A 21,409-nucleotide genomic window follows, 5' to 3' on the forward strand; every position below is an offset into this window, starting at 1 on the left:
TGCTTGCCAAGTGCGCTCCATCCCAATCTTATTCTTCTTGTTATTTCCTTTTCATGGTCCGGATCTGTGGTTACTACCTGTCCTAAGTAGACATATTCGCCTACTACTTCGAGTACTTCGCTACCTAATGTAAACTGCTGTTCCTTCCCGAGGCTGTTGAACATTACCTTAGTCTTCTGCATATTGATTTTCAAGCCTACCTTTGTACTTTTCCGGTCTAGGTTACCAATCATTCTTTGCAGTTCGTTTATTCAGTTCATGACCCGAATAGCCTCAATTGGCCTGCCAAACTATGGGCTCTAGCTGTCGCCCCACTTTACCTTGTACCCGGATCCGCCACAGAGTCGGAAGAAAGAAAAGGCAATCGAGAACGCAACTTTTTTGTTCTCCCCGTGTTGCCTACGCATCCACATTCCGTACTTGAACACTTAGTCGATGGTAATTTGCCATCATGGTTCAGATGCCTTCTTCCCGTAGTACTTCGCGCCGTGCACCGCGCTAAGTGGACGTGGTTTCGGCTAGCCGCGGTATTGTTGTCCAAACGACAAGCCACGGACCATGCAAGCAAGCAGGTAAAATTCTTGTAGAATGTCCGAGATTCATTGTTCAAACCTCGACGCACCAACCACATTAGCGCGTGCTTACCTCGACCGGGGTTAAAGCAATTATGCTTCTCACGCAAACGACTAGTCTTTGTCGCTGGATAATAGGCGCACCCCTAGGTCCGGCTGTGCTTATGTACACCTGCCTGGCCAGGTATTCGGACAGCGATCACTTCTTTGTTAACATTGTCAATGCGTCACCAGCTTCTGTGTTCCGGCTGAATTAGAGGGCTCTGTGTTTTTTCGGACGTGAATGTTTGTGAGCCACAAGCATGTTTCCTTCACGCACGCTTATTCAGGGGCCTGGAACAACTAGCAAACAATAACCTGCTGTTTGTGCCTTAGACGGTGGCTTACCCTTCAGCCGCTTCTTGCAGGCTTCCGGCAATTGGAGCAATGAACGTCCCCGAGCGCATCTGATGATCCCTTACAACTAGCATATTAGGCCACAGGTGAATTGCATATGGCACAATAACTAAAACTGCGTATGCAGAAAAAGTGCTCTTGTAATGTGTTTGAAAGTAGGTGCAGTGCTTTAGCAAAGTAGAATCTAGCTGTCAAATTTACATTTGCCTTTGTAGGAGTCACTGAATGTGTATAACATTTGGTTTCAATAAAAGCTTCGGAAACATTTTTTTTATATGAGGCTCACCAGCACACAAAGTAAACGAACTATTCATTGGTACGGGCATTTAATATGCGGAGAACAAACATTTAACATTGCGAACTTATATTTTGATATTGCTTTGAAGTAAGGTTTCAGAAGTTGCTATATTCTGCTGTCTGTAATTTTCTTTTTAATGTTTTTCTTCATTTTGGCATTAAAACGCTATGCGCTAAAGCCAGTATTCGATATTGCTCAAATTATAATACGTCAACCTTTGCAACCGTGTTGAAAATATAGGAAACAGAACGACGTGATGACATGACGATGAAATGTACTTTAATGGCCAGGGGGCCGGGCCTAGCGCGAGCACTCCCCCTCTGCGCCACAGCCCACTTCGTCATCTTCGTAGCATGAACCGGGCCCACCGAGCGATCGTTCCGATCGATTGCTTGTAATTCAATGCATGATGTGACAAATAAACGCATGCGAAGGACTCGGAGATGAAATGAATGCGAGATAATGGTTGCCTTGGAGGATAAGGTCCAATGTTCACATTTTGCCGAAGGCCAAGGCCATGTACACGCCGGAGGGCTTGCGCCGGGGTGCTGTCTTCGCTCGAGTGGCCGTTAGGTTGCTTCGTCGTGGGGTCGGTCGGGTCGGCTTTGGGCTCTTCCTGTGTTGGGGTCAGGGCTGGGGACAGGGCTAGGGAGAGCGGCTGGTCGGGCCTGAACAGAATGGGCTGGGGCGGAGCTGTGCGGCGATCTCCGCGGGTTTTCGGCTGACGGTCCCGGCTTACAGATGGCATCGATGCTCCAATGCGAGGATGGGTATGGCCCGCACCTTTACCAAATGTTACGTGGTGACATGACAAACGCGGAAGCACGGTGATGCAAAAGAAACAGAACGACGTGATGACATGACGATGAAATATGCTTTAATGGCCAGCGGGCCTAGCGCGAGAACTCCGCCCCGCGCCACTTCCCGCTTCGTCGTCTTCGTAGCAATATGTTGGGCGAGTTCGTTTGGAACATTGTGCTGTGCCCTGTTGTGCCCTTCCCTCTTCTCATTTGTACCGTCAAGTGCGCCGTTATTATAGAAGATTAAGTAGCCAGTCCTGTGTCCTTCTATCTGCATGTGCTTGTTCCTTAAGATTCTACAGTCAATACGGAAAAGATCATCGTAAGCCAAAAGTTATCGGCGCTGTCAAGAACTAATATTTCTGTGCTTTTGTCCCAAATAGTACCACTATAGATTTTTACAGGCGATAAAACTTGGTCTTCCAAATAGTTTTTTATTTCATTATCGTTCAGAATTAAATAACGAAATTCACTTCAGTTTTCGGTGTTTTCAAAATAACACTGCCTTTTATTCAGGGCAGCATCTAGAGCAGCTTCTCCTTGCAGGTAGGTGAATAAGAAGATTTTGTGGTTCTCTTGAGATCTTTGAGTATAAAGTTAAATATTTTCCAGCATTCCGGGTCAATTTCAGGTGTTTTTAGAGCGCTACCATTCAGCCGGAGTTCATGTATCATTTTCGTTTCAGATGGGTCTGAAAAAGAAAGAAAGGCAAATATCTTTTTAACTCTCACATGACGGAATTCCTCCCATTATATTTAGTAAGATACAAATCTAATATTTCTTGCGCTGTCATCCGAACCATCATCCAACCGTAAATGCGGCGTTTCTACAGGTGTACAGCCACCGAGAAAGAGGCAGCGTATAAAAACACAAAGCCTTGAACTGCTGTTGGTGTGAAAGTGCCGATTTGCTTGTCGCTGATTGCGATACAGGACCATCACCGTAACATTTAATGCTAGATGTAAAAATATTAGCGTATCACTCAATGGTTTAGATCTCGTCCCCATTATCAATTTTGTTTCTCGTGCGATACAAACCAAATGCAGAAGTACGTTGGCGCACCCATGTATGAGTTGTATTCTGCACACTTTTTAAATCTCAAGGTATGCTTGTCGGCAGTTGGTCAACTGTTTTATCAAAAAATGCATTTAATTGATAGAAACGGACAGTATTTCGAGTGATTAAACAAATTAGAACATGAGAAGACTATTTGTGAAACTTAACCTTGAGTGAATGACCGCTTGAGTGAATGATTCCTTTTTTCATAACAATAAGGACAGATAGACCTTGATATTTTAAACTTCATATATTAAGAAACAGTGTTTAGGCAATGTCTAGAAATTTGAGGTGGTTTGTTTATGAATAGGCAATTCCGCAAGGCCAGTTAAGCATTTCGCCATAACCGTGACCCTTTTGTGGCGGCCACCACTGCAACGGATATAAATCAGGTTAGGGTTCCGTTTAAATAGCTCGGTCGATTGTGTCGCGCGCGGTTGCCGTTGTTGCCTGCATCTGTCGCATTGACAGGAACTTCCAACAAGGCAGTACTTTGCAGGCCAGATTATGTTTCTGCGGACTGCGATTTCGATCATAGACGCTCTTCGTTGGCAACACATGCGCGTGCGTGTGGTTAAAGAGGCTCGCTAAATATATTGCGATGGTCCGGCACATTATGTTGTGGCTTACGTCAGCATGATAAGAGTTATATTGTGATCATCGTCTTCAGCAACAAGATAAACACTGCAGGGCTAAATGTTTTCCCATATCCTTTCGATTAATTCGGTCTTTCGCAAGCTATATTCATATAGAACCAAAAAAGAGAATTTGTAACCGAGCGAGTGGCAGTGCTTTTATTCAATGAAGGATCCTCAACTAGAGCCGCAAACTAGAGCCCTCAGCTCTGACGCGCGATTCCCACACAGGCACTGCTTATGTGTACCATGTTTTTTCATCACTCAGCGCACTATAGCACTAAACTTAAAACATTAGAAATTGTATATAGCTTACGGAGGCAAGCAGCTGCCGCAAATTTAAAATTTTAGCTTGGTTGTTAATTGCCCTTTTAATAGCTGTACTTATTCCTTTGATTAAAAGAGCCCTTCAACAAAGAGGTTGCGGTCTAGTAACTGTAGTCATACTACAACGAAATAACTGACATGGCTCCCGAAAACGCTGAATTTAGAAGATAATTTATTGGCAGAGACACTCAGCAGAAACGTTTGATGATGGCCTTCAAACAATCCTCACCTAGAGCCAAGACAATAGTTTTGAACCAACTGTTAGTCTGGTCTATATACAATTACTTGCCAAATGCTATAGGCACATAAGCTCGGTGAAATAAAAACTCCCTGGAATCTGTGCAGTGATATTTCTCCGTTTTTGCATTTTTAAATCTTGGAACTTCGCAGATTCCGATTTGACGCAATTACTTTGACCTCTTTCCAGATATGGGGATCAAATAGGGTGTATTTAGGTTTTTAGGCACATGCGATGGTTTCTGAAGCAAAGTGGCTAGCTTCTTACCTTTGTTGGTTCTCTGATCATGGGCTATAATTGGCGTTCTTACTTTCACGTTTTTATTGCTACCAGCATATCTTCGCTAGGTGCCATGTTCGCTTGCTTTTGTACCACCATTTATCAGCATTTATTTTCGTTCAGGAATATGCGACCAAGTAGATATGAGAAGCTTGATCTGTTAACGAATAGAACTACCAGAATAGAATACACCCCTTTCTTCGAAATGTATTTATGAAAATGCAGCTTGAGTGAAATACACATTCGCTAATTATGCGAGGAAGGCAAACCACCAGAGCATGATGACTACCATAATGAAGCCGGTTCAAAGTCAGAGAAGGACGCACTTGAATATCTTCCGCACACAAGTAAGGTTTTCTTTGGAATATCTAGCTATCCTCTGTTTCAGTGCAAGGGTCATCTGTATGTTTTGAAAACACTGTGCGTGTGCCCTCAGGATTTATTAAAGACCTATATTCACGCTTGTAATAAATTCTCAGCATGCTTCTGCGATGTCAAATGATTAAAGAATCATTGGAGAATGCAATCATCCCCATAATTTATTTGGTAAACCTAACTAGGCCCACGCAATTTTCCCTTCGTGAGTTTATATATGTTTGAGTACACAGGCTGTGCAAAAAATTTGTGCATTTTATCCTGAAGCTTACAGATAAACATAATTGGCCCAATCACCAAAACCAATATGTTCTACCTTTGTGCACTAATAGCTTTATATAAATATTTAGGCAGTAATGTGCAGCACATAATGACATGAATGCTGGAAGTGTTGCAGTTTTATGCAGTTGTTTTTAAAATTTACCTTTTAGAGACACATCTCCGAACACCGAGCACACAGCCCGCATCGCTTACTTTCAAGCTAACAATAAGTAAAAACAACTTAGCGAAGACCACCTACACCGCTGTCATTTGTTGCTGAGCCGAGGATTGTATCCAATCGTCACATTCACTTCCAGTGACAATATCACTTTTTTGTGCGCAGTGTTTCTTTAAGAATATCTAGCGTGCATTGAATTACCAGATATGTTATCCTGAAAGGTGAAGACACATTCTTCTACCAGATAAGGTAATCTTTGTAGATTCAAGCGTGACTAAAATGTGTCTTCACCTTTTTGGAACCACTAATTGTGAGGCAATTGCGGTAGAGGGGAACATATCGTTGGCACATTCTAATCTGAACGGTGGAAGTTTACGATGCAAAGCAAACATTTTCTTCTAGCTATTTAACTCCATATACAGAAAAGACGGCTTCTCTAGAAAATCCGGCGACGGATTTAATGATGTGAGTGAAAATGACAGACATCGCCCTGAAATGTGAAAATTCGCATTTGACATGCCCGTACACTTATTGGCCGTCATGTTGGATGGCATTGCGAGACTGCACGACATGAGAGGCGCTGGTAATTCGTGATTTGCCTTTGAGATGGAAGAGTGAGATTGGAGTCCAGCCTTACAGTGGCCTTCGATCCCAAAAGAGATGCTTCCCGAAGTCCACGAATGCAAGTTGGTGTGTCTTTTAAATCAGTAATTTTATTGGTGTTACTGGTCCATCATATAATGTGGCTGACAGCTATATCCAAATGAGCATGCGTAGAATATTAGAGGCAAGAAAGGAAAGGCCTGCTAATTAAACGAGTAGCAAATACGATCGATGTGAGCAAACCGCTAAAGGACCAGATAAAAGGAAAAAATCAACACTGGGGCGTCATCCCTTCCTAAGCAGAACATCCCAGTCTCCTTCTCATTTTTCAATTTTTATGCACCACTCGCAAAGAGTAGTTACCTCAGTCATAGGATATGATTAAGCGGTATTTCGAAAATAACTTTGAAGCATCTTGGAGCGCTTTAAGAAGAGCGCTGCACACATAACGTGACCACGTACATCTTCCATTGCGTATAGAGCAAAATTCTCGGTTTGAAGTTTATTTTACCTTGACACAATTTAAAAAGAGCTGCTCGGGAATATACCGGGGCCTGGTTAAGAAAATAGCCATTATAATACTGTACACTGGCTTGAGAATAAGTATCTGTGGGTATATTTCACATTTCGTCCTCAGAATTTCTCCAGCGTTCTTCAGTATTTACTACTGGCACTAGCTTCCATATGCCCTCAATGCACCTTTAATATCAGCCAGTTACACAAGGACAGGACTAACAATTGTAGCAACAGTGCTCAATCAAGGTTTTTGCAGACTTTAGAGGTTGCGAGTGGGAATAGTTGAAAGAAAAGGACTACCTCTTTGACCGCAGGAAAGAAAGACTGATTACTTTTGTGAACTTGATAGTATGAGTAATAGGCTATTCTCGGTCGACTCCCACAATGCAGGTAGCGTGAATAGAATTCACAGCTTTCTTCAGGTACAGTGGTTTAGCGGTCATCTTAGGCAATCTCATCGCCCTTGTCTCATCACTTGAAGAGTACCTTCACGCTGACTAAATCCTGACAACCGTTTTCCTCGACATCAAGGCCGTTTTTGAGTCGGTGTTTTATCATGCACTTTTCGCAGTCATGGCCAGTCTTTGCCTTGGAGGAAAGCTTTACAACTACATGGGACACTATTTACAACAGCGACAAACTTTTATGAGCACCCCAAATGGTACACCTCTCTTTGACGCAGTGAAGAGAGGCGTACCTCAGGGAGCTGTGTTCAGCCTTCTCCTATTCCATAGTTCCCTTATACATATAACAAGAAACCTTCCGCGACGAGTACGGATAAAATTCTTTGCAGATGATATCTGCATCTGGAGTTGATCACGTTCGCGTTACATTACGCAGCAACGTATTCAGAGAGCGTTACTGCACATCTCAATGTACCTGCCTACCCGTAGTCTTCGTCTCTCGTCAGAAAAGTGTTGCTATGGCTTTCCCAAGAAAACGAATGACTCAATATTGGCTCCTTCTAGGTGGACGGCCCCTATTCTATGTACAATCATAGCGATTCCTAGGTATTATGATTGACAGTGGCGTGGTTCTGTATGAAAGTAGGATCCTGTCAATGTTGGTCTGGAAGTCTCCCGGAGCCGCTTTTTTCAATTTCCCCTTAATTGTTTGTACAACACGTTCAGCTGCACCGTTGGACGCTGGATGGTATGGTGGGATTAGGATACGTCGAATGCCGTTCTTGCTTAAGAAGTCAGCGTATTTCTCGCTGGTGAATGCGGTGCCGTTGTCAGAGACAATGATGTCTGGAAGTCCATGAGTTGCAAATATGTTTCTCAGGCATCGGATCGTGGCGTCCGCTGAAGGCGTACGAACAGGAACCACCTCTACCCATTTAGAGTAGGCGTCGACTAAGACGAAGAAGTAGTGGCCTTGAAATGGACCACCGAAGTCCACATGCAGTCTCGACCATGGTTTCTTCGGAAATGGCCAAGGATTCGACTGTGCTTTCCGTCCCATTCTCTGATGTTCTTGACAGGTTTTGCAGAGTTGCACCTTCTTTGTGATGCTGCTGTCGAGTCCATCCCACCAGACATGGCTTCTTGCAACTGCTTTCATTTTCTCCACGCCTGGGTGGGTTTCATGAAGTAGGTCGAGAACTTCTGCTTGTAGTTGCTTGGGAACGACGACGCGTGTTCCTCGTAGAATGCAGTTTTCGTGCACGCTAAACTCTGTGCGGTTCTTCTGAAATATCGCCCACTCACTTCCTTTTGGCAGCTCATCCCCAGTAAGTAGCGCACGACGTAAATTTGATAACACAGGATCACGATCTGTGGCTTTGGCAATGGCGGATGGCGAAAGAAGTCGTGGATACGCATTTTCAAGCATGAAAATCTCAGCAGGCTTGGGCACTGCGCCGGGCTCCGTAGGAAGCGGTAAACGGCTCAGCGCGTCGGCGTTGCTGATGCAGGTGCCAGGGCGGTACACAAGCTTGTACTTGTACGCTGACAGAGTAATTGCCCAGCGTATCATTCTGGGTGATGATCTATCAGGAATAGGCTTGTCTTGCCCAAGGAGTCCCAGAAGAGGTTTGTGATCAGTTATCACTTCGAAATCTTGACCCCATAGGTACTGATGGAATTTTGTGACACCGAAAATCATGGCAAGGGCTTCTTTGTCCAGTTGACTATAATTCTTCTCTGCTGGAAGAAGGCTTCTCGATGCAAATGCAATGGGATGTTCCCCAGTTTCATCTCGATGTGCGAGGACTGCTCCAATTCCGTACGGTGAGGCGTCGCAACTGAGAACAATTTGTCTTGAGGAATCAAAGTGTTGTAGTACCTGCGCAGAGGTCAGTAGTTCTTTACTTTTTCTGAATGCTTGTTCCTCTACGCTTGTCCACTTCCATGCAGTTTCTTTTTTAAGCAGGAGGTTCAAAGGGTGAAGCACTGTCGAGAGGTTAGGCAGAAAACGCCTGTAAAAATTAATTAGTCCGAGGTAGCTTTGAAGTTGCTTGATGTCCTTCGGACTCGGAGCATTAACGACAGCTTCTACTTTCTTTGGTGTCGGCCTTAGACCATTTGCATTTATGACATGGCCAAGATACTCAACTTCTTGAGCTAAGAATGAACACTTTGCAAGCTTGAGTTTGAGACCTGCTTCTTGTAGGCGCTGTAGCACACTGGCAACGTTCTTTAAGTGATCTGCCTTGTCTAGACCCGTTACTAAGATATCGTCAAAGTACACAGTGACGTGCCGCATGCCCTGTAACAAATTTTCCATTTCTCTCTGGAAAATGGCTGGCGCTGAAGCTACTCCGAAAGGCAGTCTAGTGTACTGAAAAAGGCCTTGAGGTGTGTTTATTGTCACAAGCCTCTGTGAGTCGATATCAAGCCCTACCTGCTGGTAAGCATCTTTCAAATCTAGCCTTGTGAACTGTTGGCCTCCTGAAAGCTTCGCCCACAGGTCTTCGACTCTCGGCACGGGATACTTTTCCAGCACTGTTGCAGAATTTATTGTTACTTTGAAATCGCCACAGTAATCTTTGTTGCGCACCTCAGATAAAAACGAATCCGCGAAAGGATCACTGCAGCATTGCAGGTTTTAAGATTCATGGCGGGAACAAGATGGGGCAGCAACTGCCGGTCGATAGTTCTGCTTGAAAAACCCTACGCTGAAGGAGAGTTACGCTACTATTTACCAGTGCTTCAAAGATTATCTCCACCCAATAAGAAGGCTATTGAAGCAGCGCGTAACGACTGCTTGTGGATATATACCTTGGAGTCTCAAAGAGATCCTCTGCAGCAGAAACACTTGTTGAAGCAGGATGTCTCCCGCTTGATGTGATTGCCGCCTAAAAAACTGTGCGTATCAATCTTCGACATCGCCTCCATGGGAAGAAGCACTTCTTACACCATGTCCTCCTAACTCACTGCTACTTTGGCTTTGGGCAAGCTGCATAGTTTCGGCCCCTCCTTACTATTATTCAGCCACAAAATGTACTATCTCAGCGTTCCTCTATGGACACTATCGGCTCTCAAGGTAAATATATCAATACCTAGCTGGCATGGATGCAATGAGCCGCATGCCCCAGACAGCTCTCGCCTACTTAGCCAAAGAATACATGCAGTACGCCCACATATTTACCGACGGTTAAATTACTCATGACACTGCTTCCTGTGGCGTTTATGTGCCCTCGACCAACCATGTCCTGTCTCACCGACTGCAGCGGAATATATCATCTACGACAGCTGAGCTCAATGGCATTAAAGAAGCTGTTTCACTATCCTGCACCAATACCCCGAATGTTGGGTTATATTCACTGATTCCAGAGCATCTCTGCAAATCTCTATAACCTGCTGAAGAAAAGTAGTCATCAGCCTGTTTCCCTTGACAATGGGAATCTACATGATTAGCTTTTGCCGCAGGCCATTGCATAACATTTCATTCGATACCAGCCTAATGTGGCATTAAAGTCGATGAAAGAGCAGATGAAGCGGCTCGTAAAGGCCACCAACATCAAAGATACATTCGGACTTTCTTCACAAAATGTACTGCATTCCAACTGGCTAAATTTCGCTTCCGAAGTAATCTATCAACTTTGGAGCTTGCCGATACATCACCACCAATGTCTTTACTGAGTTGACCCATATATAAGATTAAGACTCACTCCGAAATTTCCTCGCCAACTAGAAACTGTTAACAAGCATTGAGGTGCCGGCTAGGTGGTAATACATTTTGAAATAACAGCGCGAAGGACGAGGACGAAGATCAGAAGGGCACAAACACAGCGCTGTGTTTGTGTCCTTCTGATCTTCGTCCTCGTCCTTCGCGCTGTTATTCCAAAATAGAAACTGTTTACCACCAACTTCGCCTAACTGTGCATATACATATGGCTTGCGATACAGTTTTGGTCAAATGAACAGTCCGCACTTAGACAACTGTGCATCGATTGAAATTGTGGAACATATTTTGTTGATTGTCTTGGGTACGCTGACAAGCTTGCGTACAATGAACATAGCATGGAGAAGCTCTTCCCAGTGCGTTTAACAATAGACTGTGTTTAGGTCCCTTAGCCTTCCCTAGGCAATAGAAACTCACAATAAACTTTTTATTTAAGTATTTGAAAGAAACTTGACTTCTTGACAAACTGTAAATTCACCTTACAATGTTACCCTCAGGCATCTTTCCCACTGCGAACTCTATAAGCACATTTGACGGATTATACATTTCATCATTTAATTTTATACCATTACTCCACGATGGATCCTTACAACACAGTTGATGGCCGCATTTTATCTCCCCCCTTCATTTATTTTATTCTTCGCACCATACTTTTCCAATCTTTCTCTCCCCAATTCACCTTCTTACAGGGAGGTGCATGCCAGCGAAATCTAGAGCCGGATAAATTCTCTTTTTTATAAAAGGGTCTCTCTCTCTGTCTTTCAGGCATGCACCAGTGAACAATAAATATAAGTTTGAAAATGAAACTGATCTTCGAGTGGATTTATTTTAGAGGCACAGCTATGAGATTAATAATTTAGAGCAACTTCGTGACTGGCATGTATTCTCTCTGAATTTATTAAAATGGATCTAGTATTTAGGACAGTATTATCTTTTCCTGCAAGAATTGAAGTTAAAGGCCGGATTAAATAAAGAATGGTCACTTGTAGTAGAAAGCTTCGAAATTAACAAGACGTTTGGAATTCGTCAAAAAAATTGTTATTGCATGTCCTCACAGAAATTTAGGATGCTTGTACGTCGCACTATCAGCCAAGTCAGGTGCAATATTATGCGTGAACAAGCAGTTACGTGTAGAACTAATGACATCATCACTATGATGACCCTTTGTCAATCGTTAATTTTGTTTAAAGTATTCTCTACAAACGTACTATGTGTAAAAAACAAGACATTTAAATGGTAGCTGTGGGCCTCTTAGTAGGAAAGTTGAGTTCTTCTCGTATTGCTCCAGTATTAAGTGTGATGCTTGCCGTGGCAAGGAACGAAATGCGCATATGATTTGGGACTAAGGCTTGCCAACCTCATGTAGGGTGGCATTCCCTCCCTCCATTTCGCTATCTAGTGCCAAAACTTAAGAAGGCTGAGCGCGCACTGGGTTCTCTTGCTTTGTTGTAACTGGAAATCTTGGCTCGTAATTGTTTCCTTCTTACAGTGGAAAGGGAATACAAAAGGAAATTCACCGAAGCCAAGTGGTCGTTTAAAAAAAACTATCGGTCTATATTATTATCTGCAATTACCACGTCATCGCTACGATAATGTCCTGGTCGAACTGATGTTCTAACATAAATTTAAGGACGTCATGCACCGATGCTGAAAAAGAGTAAATAAAGGATATTACTCTTTCGAGTACTTAAAATTACGCACTGAAGCATGCTCTGCAAAGCAGCATAAATGCAAAAGAAGTGTTTGGCAATCCATTACTGGTAGCTGCTCACAGTGAATCACCGCCGTGGGTTGGGTGTGTGATGGTTGGTTGTCCTAAAAAAATATGAAGCATATACAATCCCTCGAGTGGTCATGATACTGGTCGTGAATTGTGCGAGATGAAAGCACTGTGTTGAAATCAATCAATCAATCAATCAATCAATCAATCAATCTTTATTTAATGTGCGCAGGAACAACCATGTGGTCTTTGTGCTGCAGCACAAAAAAAAAAATGAAAAAGCACAAACATGTTTACACACACAGAGAGAACACAAAAAAAAAAGAAATAAATAATACATGAAATGAAACTGAGACGAAAAGTATCACGGAAATTAAGCAAACAATGAGTATCATCACTTATATACACAGTGAGAGAATTTTTTAGCACACCAGGAAATAAAGAAAAAAAAAAAGAACGGTAGGTAGAAGAGGAAAAAAAAAAAAAAAAAAACAGATGACTGACATTGATTATAGTAATATAGAAATATACATAAAATAAACAACCATTCCAGGCGCAACAAGTGCATGGTACTTAAAACACAGGCTAGAAATACAGAATAATACAATAAAGAAGTAAAATTGAACAAGGGACAGTAAGATTCGAATATAAAGTTTAAAGTTGAAATATAAGCAAGAAACGGATAAAAAGTAGTTCAAGATACAGACAGCATTGAACAGGAGAAAAAGCAAAAAGTGAAGTAAATACAATTTAAGGCTAGAAAGTGGGAGTTATATGTGATAAAGTACTATTTAGAATACAACGCTACGAACATCCAATGTAAATGAACAGAGCGAGTTTTGGAAGATGTCAAGGTGAGGACAAAAAGAGTTAAATAACCACTGCATCCTGTCCAGAGGGGAGTGGGAATGAAGAGGAGAAACCTGAAATGGTCTGAATTCCCTCATGCTCTTTCGCGGAACGCGCAGTAGGATGTACTCTAAGAGCTGAGGGCACATAATGTGGCCATGAAGGAGTTTGTACAGAAATATGATATCAAGTCTGATACGACGGCAGTGAAGGGAAGGAAGATTCAGTTGGGCGCTCCTGGTGGAGCGAGAGGGGGAAGTTGCGAAAGGAAAGCGATAATGAAATATCCGTAAAAATTTTTTTTGTACTCTGTCAACCTTGTCCAAGTTCGATTTGCAAGTGCCATTCCAAACAACCGACGCATACTCCAAGACCGGGAGGCATATGGACAGGTACAGTTTTAGGAACAGAAGTGGAGTATGGAACTCTCTCGAAAGTCTGCAAACGAATCCGAGTGTGCGCATAGCCCGCTGAGCAATGCGTTTAGTGTGAGAGGAGAAGCTGAGGGTGCGGTCAAAAAGTACACCAAGGTCATTAATTTCATCAACCCTATCCAACAGCACAGAATTGACAGAATAATGGTAGAGAAAGCTATGTGTTTTACGAGTAAAGGACACAACCCTAGTTTTGGAAAAATTGAGGGTAAGTCGATTCATCGCACACCAATCAGAAAAAGCAGATATGTCCGATTGCAACAACACGCAATCTTGAAAAGAATGTATTACCTTGAATATTTTTATATCATCAGCATAAAGAAGAAACGAGGAGTTCTTTATCGCCGAGGAAACATCATTAATAAAAACGGAGAAGAGAAGCGGGCCTAGTACTGAACCTTGAGGAACTCCACTCGTTGCAGGGTAAACGAAAGAAGTCTGTCCATTGACACTGACAAAGCAGAAGCGATCAAGGAGATAGTTGCGTAGGAGGGCTACGAGAGAGACTTCAACGCCAGAGAGTAGAAGTTTTTCAAGAAGTAGTGAGTGAGTAACAACGTCGAAAGCTTTGCTCATATCACAGTACACAGTGTCAACCTGACCCCTCTGAAGGACTGCTGCAGAGGCATACGTCATAAACGTGACTAGGTTGGTGGAAGTAGAGCGACCCGACATGAAGCCATGTTGATTCGGTACTATGATATGTTTGAGATGGAAGGAAAGTACGCTGTGCAAAGCTAATTCGAAAAGCTTAGAGGTTGCACATAGAAGAGAAATCGGACGATAATTGGAAACATCAGTTTTGTTTCCAGACTTGAAGACAGGAAACACGCGTGCCATTTTCCACACGCGAGGAAAGGCAGCATTTTTTAAACAGTTATTAAATATGGCAGTCAGTACTGGTACGAAGATATAACTGAAGGCTTTAATTATGGCAGCTGGAATGCCATCAGGTCCAGGAGACAAAGATGGTCTCAGACGCTTAAGACTCTCAGTTATCAACTCCTCGTCAAAGAGAATGGAATTAGATAGTGCACCAGATGGGAGGCAAACGGAATCACAATGTGGATGTTTGTAAACGGAGGAAAAATGTTGTGCAAAACTGTCGGCAACATCCCGAATTTCCGAACCCTGAGAGTCAACTAAGCTGATACTTAAATCTGATTTAATGGAACGCTTGCGAACGTAACGCCAGAACTGACTAGGACGATTTGAGGCATACCTCTCTAAAGACTCAAGATAGGAGTCGTAGTCCCGCTTGTATAAGCGTTTGCAAAGAGAACGCACACGGCGAAACTCATCTGCCCAATTGTGAAACCCAGGGCGTTTCGCTTTACGATGGGCCCGTTCCTTGAGCTTTAACGCCGTTATTAGTTCCCTTGAAAACCAGGAAGGGAACTTCCTACGCGTAGGAGTATGCAAAGGTATGTACCGACGCATACCATCAAGAACTATTTCTGTAAAGCGACTGACTTGTCCATCTGAATCATTAATGTCATTTAAAAGGGACCAGTCGACGGAAGAGAAGAAATTGAAAAGACCGACATAATCACCACGTGCATACGCGAAACGGGGCGAATTCCCCACCCGATCTGAGTTAGTAGAAGGTGAGGCAGAGACAGCAGTAGTAACTAGAAGCGGAGGGTGAAATTTGTCACAGCGAGTCAGCGGTATGTCCGAACTCGAGACTCGAACACTTTCAAAATTCGATAGACAGATGTCAAGAATATTACCGCAACAGTTTTCAATGAAATTGTGTTGCTGCAAAGAGTTAAAGGCTATGAAATCAAGTAGAGCGTTACACTTACTTAATATGTAATGATTGTTGTGAGAAGAAATAAGTGAGTTCCAGTTGATACCAGGAGTATTCAAATCACCTAAAATAAGAAGTTTGTGTTTGCTATGACGGGTTATAACATGTTCGATTGAGAGCAGAACATCATCATAGGCTGAGGGAGGTAGATTCGGAGGAATGTAGAAAGCTGCAAGTAAAAGTTTTTCATGTCGATTTAAAGTGAGCTCGAGCCACACACATTCTTCAACAGTTTCCAGATCGGAACGTCGAACACACTTCACAAAACTGTCAATAGCAATGAGCACTCCACCTCCTCTTGATTTGGGACCTGTTTCAGGGCGGTCGCTACGAAAAACAGAGTAATTATTTGGAAAGAAATCATTGGAAGGAATATCACTTGACAGCCAGGTTTCGGTAACCACAACAGCGGTATAACAAGAGGACAAGACGCTAGAAAAAAATTCTGATCCCTTAGTCCGAAGACCTCGGGCGTTTTGATAATAGATATCCAAATTAGGGGCCACTGCAATTTTGCGTCAGTTCAGAGGGATGAAGCATATCGTCGTAAAGCTTCCCACGAAAGTCCTTGTATATGCAACCCATCGGCCACATCGAAGGCTCAACAAGCTTACTGTAGGATTCTTCATCAACTTCAATATGGAAGGACGAGTAGGAGTCGTACCTTGTTTTCAGCTGCCGGCAGGAAATGGGAGTAATATTCACTGATTTTAGATGGTTGGTAAGGTCTACCGATGTAGTATCGGGACTGAGTTTAGAGACGAAAATAGTCTTCGGACGCTTCTTTTGGTAAATGGCAACGTTCAGGACAGATGAGCTCGATGCGCCAGTAATGGCTCGACTTCGGTGCTTCTTCATCTCACTGGGTAAGTCAACCGCACGGCGAGGAGCAGAGGCAGAAGATGAACAGGGAATATCTCCAGGAGTCATCCCTCGATGAAGAGCGGCGGAGTAGTCCACAGATGGCTGCTCCTCACGGGTAGGATTGCCCACGGAGACAACGAGAGGACGCTCGACGAGAGGACGCTCACACTGCGAAGCAGCGCACCGCACAAGCTCCTGGCGTAGGCCGCGAACATCGGCACGTAAAGAGGCGATAACCTCGGCTTGTTGTACGAAAGCCCGCGAGTTCTCTACACGAAGGCGCTCGTTCTCTTCCCGTAGCTGGGCAACCTCATCGCTCAGAAAAGAGATTCCCTCAAGCGCGTCGAGGAGGAGAGCCCGTAGCGAGGCAAACTCACCGCCATGTTCGCCGGTCGCGGCTGAAGGGGGAAAACCGGTCGGGTGGCTGGGCAGGAGCGGGGCACCAGGGACTCTAGCACCACCGTCGCTAAGACTAACACCGTCAGACGACGACGACGCACACAAATTACACAAGAATGGCCGAGAGCCGGACTTCAGAAGTTGCAGCTCGTCATCCGCCCAGGTGACGCACTTCGTGTGAACACGTTTCGCACAGTCGGCACATCGTAAAAACTGCTGCTTGGCAAAAAACCGCCGGGAGCACAGCGCACATGCGTCCTTACTGGGCGCCATCTTGGAAAAAAAAAAAAAAAAAGAAAGAAAAGAAAATAATAATAATAATAATAATAATAATAATAATAATAATAATAATAATAATAATAATAATAATAATAATAATAATAATAATAATAATAATAATAATAATAATAATAATAATAATAATAATAATCAATCTTTAATCAATCAATCTTTATTTAATGTGCGCAGGAACAACCATGTGGTCTTTATGCTGCAGCACAAATAAAAAAAAAGAAACAAAAATGAAAAAGCACAAACATGTTTACACACACAGAGAGAACACAAAAAAAGAAATAAATAATACATGAAATGAAACTGAGACGAAAAGTATCACGGAAAGTAAGCAAACAATGAGTAGCATCACTTATATACACAGTGAGAGAATTTTTTAGCACACCAGAAAATAAAAAAAAGAACGGTAGATAGAAGAGAAAAAAACAACAACAACAAATAACTGACATTGATTATAGTAATATAGAAAAATACATAAAATAAACAACCCTTCCAGGCGCAACAAGTGCATGGTACTTAAAACACAGGCTATAAATACAGAATACAATAAAGAAGTAAAATTAAACAAGGGACAGTAAGATTCGAATATAAAGTTTAAAGTTGAAATACAAGTAAGAAACGGATAAAAAGTAGTTCACGATACAGACAGCATTGAACAGGAGAAAAAGCAAAAAGGGAAGTAAATACATTTTAAGGCTAGAAAGTGGGAGTTATATGTGATAAAGTACTATTTAGAATACAACGCTACGAACATCCAATGTAAATGAACAGAGCGAGTTTTGGAAGATGTCAAGGTGAGGACAAAAAGAGTTAAATAACCACTGCATCCTGTCCAGAGGGGAGTGGGAATGAAGAGGAGAAACCTGAAATGGTCTGAATTCCCTCATGCTCTTTCGCGGAACGCGCAGTAGGATGTACTCTAAGAGCTGAGGGCACATAATGTGGCCATGAAGGAGTTTGTACAGAAATATGATATCAAGTCTGATACGACGGCAGTGAAGGGAAGGAAGATTCAGTTGGGCGCTCCTGGTGGAGCGAGAGGGGGAAGTTGCGCAAGGAAAGCGATAATGAAATATCCGTAAAAATTTTTTTTGTACTCTGTCAACCTTGTCCAAGTTCGATTTGCAAGTGCCATTCCAAACAACCGACGCATACTCCAAGACCGGCAGGCATATGGACAGGTACAGTTTTAGGAACAGAAGTGGAGTATGGAACTCTCTCGAAAGTCTGCAAACGAATCCGAGTGTGCGCATAGCCCGCTGAGCAATGCGGTTAGTGTGAGAGGAGAAGCTGAGGGTGCGGTAAAAAAGTACACCAAGGTCATTAATTTCATCAACCCTATCCAACAGCACAGAATTCACAGAATAATGGTAGAGAAAGCTATGTGTTTTACGAGTAAAGGACACAACCCTAGTTTTGGAAGAATTGAGGGTAAGTCAATTCATGGCACACCAATCAGAAAAAGCAGATATGTCCGATTGCAACAACACACAATCTTGAAAAGAATGTATTACCTTGAATATTTTTATATCATCAGCATAAAGAAGAAACGAGGAGTTCTTTATCGCCGAGGAAACATCATTAATAAAAACGGAGAAGAGAAGCGGGCCTAGTACTGAACCTTGAGGAACTCCACTCGTTGCAGGGTAAACGAAAGAAGTCTGTCCATTGACACTGACAAAGCAGAAGCGATCAAGGAGATAGTTGCGTAGGAGGGCTACGAGTGAGACTTCAACGCCAGAGAGTAGAAGTTTTTCAAGAAGTAGTGAGTGAGTAACAACGTCGAAAGCTTTGCTCATATCACAGTACACAGTGTCAACCTGACCCCTCTGAAGGACTGCTGCAGAGGCATACGTCATAAACGTGACTAGGTTGGTAGAAGTAGAGCGGCCCGACATGAAGCCATGTTGATTCGGTACTATGATATGTTTGAGATGGAAGGAAAGTACGCTGTGCAAAGCTAATTCGAAAAGCTTAGAGGTTGCACATAGAAGAGAAATCGGACGATAATTGGAAACATCAGATTTGTTTCCAGACTTGAAGACAGGAAACACGCGTGCCATTTTTCACACGCGAGGAAAGGCAGCATTTTTTAAACAGTTATTAAATATGGCAGTCAGTACTGGTACGAAGATATAACTGAAGGCTTTTATTATGGCAGCTGGAATGCCATCAGGTCCAGGAGACAAAGATGGTCTCAGACGCTTAAGACTCTCAGTTATCAACTCCTCGCCAAAGAGAATGGAATTAGATAGTGCACCAGATGGGGGGCAAACGGAATCACAATGTGGATGTTTGTAAACGTAGGAAAAAAGTTGGGCAAAATTGTCGGCAACATCCCGAATTTCCGAACCCTGAGAGTCAACTAAGCTGATACTTAAATCAGATTTAATGGAACGCTTGCGAACGTAACGCCAGAACTGACTAGGACGATTTGAGGCATTCCTCTCTAAAGACTCAAGATAGGAGTCGTAGTCCCGCTTGTATAAGCGTTTGCAAAGAGAACGCACACGGCGAAACTCATCTGCCCAATTGTGAAACCCAGGGCGTTTCGCTTTACGATGGGCCCGTTCCTTGAGCTTTAACGCCGTTATTAGTTCCTTTGAAAACCAGGAAGGGAACTTCCTACGCATAGGAGTATGCAAAGGTATGTACCGACGCATACCATCAAGAACTATTTCTATAATAATAATAATAATAATAATAATAATAATAATAATAATAATAATAATAATAATAATAATAATAATAATAATAATAATAATAATAATAATAATAATAATAATAATAATAACAACAACAACAATAATAATAATATAAAGCCTAAGAAGCTATAGCAAAATGTTTTGCACGATTAGCGGAACCATGGGAGCGTTTGAAGTCATGTTTCATTCGGCACCTTGGCTTCGTGAACGAATAAAGATGTATTTCATGTGATGTTTCGAGTTTGTTTTACTGTATAATAAAGACGTCACCAAAATGAAATCGCAGCGTTTCTAGTACGTAATCGTACACTTCTTCCAGGAAGAAACCGTGCTAGAAAAATTTCCGATACTTGCCTCCTCCAAGCGAAGACTTGACGGCAGAACAGCATTAAGTGGTCTATTTTCTCGGATACGCACAAAACGGACACAATGTCGACTTCGGCATTTCATATGGTTAAAGGTAAAATTTTAGCGCTGTAACACTGAGACGCATCAGATAAAAGCAACATCCATCGTGCTCGACCGGCAGTTGTTGCTGATACCAGGAACTAAAAACAGCTTTTATTCGCGAGATGATGCAAGTTCCAAGGCCATAAATTTCTCAAATCCTTTGTATCTGTGAAACTTCATCGAAGATCTGTATGCAAAGAGAGGCCTTTTCCTATGAAAACTGCAACATCATTCAAGAAAAAGCGCTTATGAGCGGCTGTAGTTAATTTAGGTTTAACGCCCGAAGCTGTAGGTGAGGGTATCAAAAACGAAAATGACTGTCCATCATAACCAAGAAATGGAAGCACAATTTTCTAATTTATTCAGAGCTAGGATTAGTACTAATAATTTTGCCAGACAAACAGGATTTCAACCGAAAATGTAGTGATTAGAACCAAACAATTAAGGGGAGGCATTCCTAAGCCAACATTTTTCTAAGGATTGTGAGCCATCGACAGCAAAAGGAAGGGAGAGCGGAGGTTTTATTATCCTACAACGGACTGAACAGAAGAGGAAATATAATTATCTTTGTAAGCATACAAAAACGCATGAAATACTATTCGGGTAAGAGGACAGCTGTCATACACTGGGGAGGGATCCGTAAAATTAGTATTTGGGAGATGAAGCGCAGACCGCAGGAAATAAACCTGGATGCCACAGACAAGATCACGCTGCAATAAAAAGATCTGCGGGTCGAAAACAAGTATCATACTTAAGGGTTGAAGAGGGAAGTCGCATCATTTCAAACATATTGAAAATTTCCCATTGAAGTGGAATACCGTTTATTTCACTAGGTTAGACATGCGTTCGCTGCAAGCGATGGTAGCAGCGGCCAGCGGCTACCGATGAACAGGCTCATTTATGCTTGCTATTCACTCAAGGGTAAAGGTGTGGCCACTTCGGAGCAATAGGGTTGTGCTTGCAGATACAAGGCATGAATACCCAAACCTGTAAACCATACAACGCTACCAGAGCTTGCAGTAGTCATTATACTAAAATAAGGCATATTCTTCTTGGTGCAATTCCCTATGTTGCAAAAATGTGGCCACCGGTATAAGCCATGAAGAGACCAGTATTAGGTTTTCAACACCGGGCCCTTTCGGCCCCCACAGGCTGCCCACAAACAGTTCAATCCATCTCTTTAAGACCACTCCAGGTAGGCTATATTGGGCTGCCTACAATC

The 21,409-nt window shown here is 42.7% G+C and overlaps 1 protein-coding gene across 1 annotated transcript in view; it reads right to left on the reverse strand.

Moving 5' to 3' along the window:
* Nucleotides 1–2,538: 2,538 nt before the first annotated feature.
* LOC146170773 (uncharacterized) overlaps nucleotides 2,539–21,409 on the reverse strand; it is a 32,873-nt gene continuing 14,002 nt past the window's right edge. The window contains exon 5 of the mRNA XM_084586788.1: nucleotides 2,539–2,757. Within this exon, the coding sequence (XP_084442914.1) occupies nucleotides 2,591–2,757 (167 nt within the window). The 3' untranslated portion in view covers nucleotides 2,539–2,590. The remainder of the gene's footprint in view (nucleotides 2,758–21,409) is intronic.

The sequence above is a fragment of the Amblyomma maculatum genome, unplaced genomic scaffold (genome assembly GCF_055883805.1).
Source record: "Amblyomma maculatum isolate TAMU_Amacu unplaced genomic scaffold, ASM5588380v1 scaffold_50, whole genome shotgun sequence".
Taxonomy (NCBI): Eukaryota; Metazoa; Arthropoda; class Arachnida; order Ixodida; family Ixodidae; genus Amblyomma; species Amblyomma maculatum.